This window comes from Olea europaea, chromosome 8 (genome assembly GCF_002742605.1).
Source record: "Olea europaea var. sylvestris chromosome 8, O_europaea_v1, whole genome shotgun sequence".
Classification (NCBI taxonomy): Eukaryota; Viridiplantae; Streptophyta; class Magnoliopsida; order Lamiales; family Oleaceae; genus Olea; species Olea europaea.
In genome coordinates, this window is record NC_036244.1 from 14,122,240 (window position 1) to 14,128,453 (window position 6,214).

General features: G+C 34.7%; 1 protein-coding gene across 1 annotated transcript; it reads right to left on the minus strand.

Moving 5' to 3' along the window:
- Positions 1 to 3: 3 nt before the first annotated feature.
- LOC111398890 (transcription factor BPE-like) lies at positions 4 to 4,150 on the minus strand. The gene is made up of 6 exons (XM_023026040.1): positions 3,633 to 4,150; positions 2,929 to 3,120; positions 2,676 to 2,741; positions 652 to 720; positions 401 to 472; positions 4 to 69 (listed from the first exon to the last, which is right to left on the minus strand). Exons 1-6 carry the CDS (start codon positions 3,849 to 3,851, stop codon positions 4 to 6), a joined length of 684 nt encoding a protein of 227 aa, XP_022881808.1. The 5' UTR covers positions 3,852 to 4,150.
- Positions 4,151 to 6,214: the final 2,064 nt, after the last annotated feature.

Below are 6,214 nucleotides of genomic sequence, written 5' to 3' on the forward strand. Positions count from 1 at the left end.
ATTCTATGATCTGAATTTCGAAACTTTTCTTCCTCTATTTGAGCTCTCTTCTGCTATGACATGTAATTTCTGGGAAAAATGAAGCTACAGTTAATCCTAGAAAATGATGCCGTATCAGTTGAACATTTTTGTTCCAAGAAAAGTTGGGAATTTCAAATAATCCATGGCCTCGTCCAACTACTCGTCTGCAGTTGACTAGTTTCACGCTGAATAAGTTATAATAAATTAATAATGATGATGAATGGCATTAGGAAAACCTAACCATGGAGAAACAATCTTCTCGACTTAAATATAACCCTCACCCTTAACGGATTTTGCTGGTGTTATTACTGACTGAAATTCAAAGTAACCAAAATTAAATGAAATTTGAGAAAGTGACAATCATGTTTCTAGAACTTACTTCTTTCAAAGGAAATCCTTCGATGCCAGGGTTCACTCTTTCATTTACTGCTTCAAGCTTCATGGAGAGAAACTGAGAGATAAAACATCCATAATTGTCATCTCACAAATAAATACACACACACACACACATATATATATAGAGAGAGAGAGAAACGATCTAATGAGTACCGGTGCTCATCTTATACTAAGCACCAGTACTCATTAAATCATTTCTATATGTGTGTGTGTGAGAGAGAGAGAGAGAGATACCTCAACTTGACGTTGCAAAGACTGGATATAATTAATTATTTCATCAAGGACTAGTGATTTGCCATTAACCTGGATCCAAAAAAACCCCTCTTAAGATTTTTATTTCACAAAAATTTACCAGGCACGGAAAGACTGAAAATCTTAGATGTAAAAATCAACAAAATAAATAAGCTATGTTTCTATACTGATATCTAGATCTCACCAAGTAATTAGAATGAGAAATTAACTCAAGGTGATATAATATCTTAGGATACTGTACGAGAATGTACCGAGATTTATAATGTCTATATCGGCATAAATTTCTACTGCCTAGGAGTCAGCTCCTTCATTTGAGTTGTCAGTTTCAATCTTTTTAAGCATTCTCAAAAGATATGATTGCTTGAGTTGAAGATTACTTACTTTTTATATGGCACAAAATGCAATTAGTTCTTTCAGAAGTAAGAATTAGAATTCCGATCCCACACGAACCATTTAGGTAGATTTATATGTGTCGTGTATATGTGCTATACTCTATAGTTCTATAAAGTTGGCCACTGCCAATTACGAGTTATATTAATTGGAACTACACTACCCTCTTTGTTACTACCTCGCCACACGTGAACGCCATGTGCAAATCACATTAGACTCAAAGGCCATGTGTCACAAATGCCCACATCACCATAAAAATTCCTAAAGGTTCGGCGAACCTTCACAAGGCTCGCTAGAGTTACGACAATAAAACAAGGCTCACAACCCAGCTTGCCTAATAGAGGAAAGGCTCTCTGGGAGCTATCCTTCTGTCTAAGATAAACTAGACTAGCCATACCCTTGGCTCGAAGCACAAGGCATGTGGCGAACCAATTTTCCTTTTAGAAAATTGAAAGGAAGTTATTGAAGCACAGTACACAAGACTTCATGCTAATGCCTCAAATAAAGGAATAGCAGAATATTCCGTTGCCACATGGCAAGAGGACCACTGTTGTGTAGGCTCAAACATTAAAAAGTGCAAAAACATAATCAAACAAAAATCAATTGGTTGATAACAATCTCGCCGATGAAAAGATGACACTTGGATGGAAGGTGCTAGAACCAAAATCCTCACCCAGCAGCACGCCACATGTGTACAGGGGGTCCACAGAGGTCCAATTTGCCCTTAACCTAATTTTCATATAAATAAACCTTGCAACAAGAAGAAAAAGGGTATGAAATCAAACCCCTGGATCAATCACTGTTTATTTTGTTTCTCTTGCACTTGTATTATCTTTCTATCACTAACTTGACCGTCAGAGAGCAAGTGATAGAACCACCTTCTTGGACAGCTACCTTTTCAAATCACGGTTCCTTGTTTGCAGGTCTAGGAAAAGGTGGACAAGGACATGGCTAGGATCTGTTGATACATTCATCTTACGATATTTTGAGGTAACGCTCTTCATAATGCACATAACCACCTCCTTGCTAAATTGATTTATATTTCTCCTGTCCCCAACTATTCATTCCTAAAACTAAAGGTGACGGCAAGCACAAGTCTTGGATAAATAGTTAATCTTCGAATAATCCTACTCCTGCTTTAGGTGGTGATAAGACGACTCTTGGGACAAATTGCGGGAAACTCCAAAAAATGGCAATATGGGCAAGAGCCCGTGCAAAAATAAATACATTTCATGATCCCACACTAACATTTTCCACTGTGAATAAAAAGCATAGAAGGCCCACTAAAATGGCAGGCTGTCTAAATAATTCAAAATGTCAACTGTAAACGTGTCATTATCACAAAAACTGGGGCCAGATATTCTAAGTAGATGTAGAAGATTTTTATCAAAATAAAATCAAAATGAGGCCAACCGTAGGTTTGTGTTCTCAAATAAATATATGGCACATCAAGGAATTCCACAAGGAAATCGTTGAGATTAATTATATTCCCATAACTAATAGAACAGAAAAAAACAGGGAAATAAGAACTCTGATAGCACAAGAGAAATTTTCTTTCAAACAAAATGATAAGTGTTACTTAAGGAGAATAAAGTGGGAGAAGTATTAATACTCACTTTATTACAGCCAGGGACTAGATCTTGGAGAATTTTCATCCTATCATTTATTTTTTCTCTCCTTGCCTGAACCAAGCGGAAAATAAGAAAAATCATTTGGCATAGATTTCCATGATCTACTATTTATTCATCAATCATAAATATACCATCATGATAACATAATTACTTACTTAATTGGCAATTATCTTACAGTTGAATATCAGAAAATTACAGCTTGAAAGTAAACTGTAAATAATTGGAGTAAGGAAATTACTCTTTCAGCTAAACTGTGACTATCAGTGGCTTGACCTCTTCTAGCACGAACATGGATGTAGTCTTGCTTTGGAGGTTCAGCCAGTTTTGTAGGCATCTCTCCCTCCATGCCTGAATTCCCTTCTACCTCTGCTTTATTTTCACAATTCTCATTTGATCTCACTGTCTTTAACCTTTTGTTGCCTCCTTCATTCTGCACAACACCAAAAATACATACGCCACATAAACCAATGATGAAAGAAATTACCAATAAGTAAATAAGAAGAGGTCAACTCCATCATGATAAAACATACAAAAAAAATAAAAATAAAAAAAATACCCACGCATATCCACTTCTGTGTCCCTTCCAATACATACGCCTATACGGTCATGCGCAATTAACAAGAATATGAGAATAGAGAATTCAAAAGATCAAAATTACTATAAAGTCCAAGCTCATATTGTTAACATAATTAATTATTTACATACTAAAACTACCAGCAATCCGAAAGAAGTAACTATAGAATATACCGAATCTCTCGCCTGAAGACTTCATTAGGGAATTCGTTCTTTTTAAAAAATTCCAATTTCAAATAAGTCTATTTTGGTCAGACGAATAAATATAAATAACGTCTATTGTAAAGGAACCGATGCAAGCTTGTATATCTACACAATATGCATAAGATTTGTAAATTGGAAATTGAATTTTTTCAGTCATAAAAATACCAAGGCATTATTGCTAGTATTTCCATCGCTGTTGCTACTTGAAGCTCCTTTAACACACTCTTCCTCGTCGCGCCGCTTTCTCGAATTATGATTCGATCTCTGGTCCGTCACCATTAGATCCATACCCACATTTCCATACGACATCGCATCAACAAACGCCGGCCACGTCTCCGCATAGCCGTACATTCCTCTTCCGCCATCATTTATCGTCGGATCCATCCGAAACCCGGCCCCAATTATAGTAATGAAGTGATCATGTAATTACAGAAATGTGTGTATTGATCGATAAATATGAAAGTGTATGTATAGGTGGATGGGGGACAGGGGAGTATAGATCTCCTTCCAAACAGTGGAGGATGTTGGGTGGTGCGTACTATACCAACTGGAGTACACTAGCCACCAACACCATTCTATCACTACTGGTTCATTCTAGAGAGAGGAAGAGAGACTCATTATTGGGAGTTGAAAAGAAGTGACTTAGTGAGCTTTTCTCGGAGCATCCAACGATCAGTGTCCTAAGAGACGAATAATTAACCCTATTGCTGGTTTACGTAGACCAGGTCACGTTAGATTAACACCTTTGGTTTAACTAAAATAAAAATGTAAGTTAAAGTTATCAATTAATTTTAAGTACATATTTTGATAGATTCAAGATTTTTATCAACTTATAATCATATATTTCATTATTTTTCTCAACATATACTAGAAATTTACTTTTCAAAAGAACCAAACAATGGTTAATAAAACTCGAGGATGTGTGAAATTCGTCCTAGGTTATAGTTTCTTGTGCAACTGGACATTTTGTTCATAGTACGCATTTTCATGATACTCGATTTTTCTTTAATGCTTGACACTAATGTGTTAGCTAGGCTAGCTCAAACTCAAAAGTCTAACATTTAGTGTATTGCTATAGGAATAAGTACGAGAAAGATTCTTTGTCATGATTACGAAGTCTGAGATTTATAACCTGAAATAATCCATCTCTAAAAAATTACACTTCGACGTTTAAAACTTCTCATGAATTTATGGAATCAAACTAATACTTCTCTACTCAAATCTCAAACTTCATTTATTGTGTCAATGCGTTAAACATAACGTTATCATATTTGAATATGATTACATATAGTTTCAAGTTTTTGTCATTTGTGTCCTCAAATTATTTGGTATTTTAACTCGAGCTAAGTCAAAAGTCAACTCAAATGATAACAATAAAATGAAAAAGAGAAAAAAGTGTTCGTTCTTTTACAAAGTGTTTTTTAATAATAGGTTCCAAATGTAACTCAAATTGATTGTCGACTTCGACACAATTAGATAATATAATAGAAACGAACCGGACAAAGGAGTAAAGTCAACTTCAACACTGTTAGATAATAATATAGCCCTCATTTTGCCCTCATTCTCTTTTTCTTTTTCTTATTTTCAACAACACAATTTTTCATAAAATAATATTACACGCAAACGAAAAAATTTCATTATTTTTCAACCACATGTTTTTCATAAAAATACTATTTCAATCATTAAAATTTGAAAAGAACGGAACCAAACTAGGCATAATAAAAACGAGATTTTCGGGAAAAGGAGTAAAGTTGACTTGGACGCACTTAGAATATGTGAAAGGAGTATAGTCTTTGATTAATGATTGTTGAAATTATGAGTATTGGTGTCCATCTGCGGAGAGATTAGTGATGAATGATAATGATAGTTTTGGGCATAGGAAATTAGCTTTTAGGGTAATCTAAACTCTTGATTGATAATGAATCTGCCATCATTTATTAGCCCACATTTTTAGATTGATGGTTTTAACATATACCTAACAAACCGATTTTATTTATTTGCTTGCCTACCAAAATGATGTTAATTTATTTACTAATGTCTCCTCTTCTTCTTTTGGGAACACTACATAACTCCATTTAAAAATCACAATTCAAGACTAACAAATTCTAAAAATATTTTCAAAAATCAGATGATAATTAAATTTATTAAATATTTAATTATAATACAGTATAATTAATCAACTTATCCCCGCCCCATCCACCTTCACATCAAACACTTCTCTTTCTCCATCGACCCTACCCCACCTCCCGCGACTTCTCCGATGACCGCTCCGATGACAATTCCGGCGAACTCTCCAACAAATATTTTGGCAACCTCTCGACGACTATTCCGATAATTGCTCACGTTTCCAACAACTTCTCCGGCGTTGGCTCTGACAATAATTTCGACGATCGCTCTAGCGACAATTCCGTCGATCTCCTAACGATGGCTCAAACGATCGTTTCGATAACTACTCACCTTTCTGACGACTACCTACCTGTGACCAGTTCCATTAGATTTGTGACATTTGCACATTGTGATCTGTGATCAATTCTATTGAATTTGTGACCTAATCAAGTGGTATGAATATGCATATGATAAATTCCAAAATTAAGAAATAAAATTTGAAATTTCAAACATCAAATACTATTAAAATTTTAGTTATGAAATAATTAATCAAAAAATTATTTTTATAATTAAATATATTAAATTCATATATCTTTTTTTCTTTTTCAGGGCAATAACGTTTGACCTCACATTGTGACATA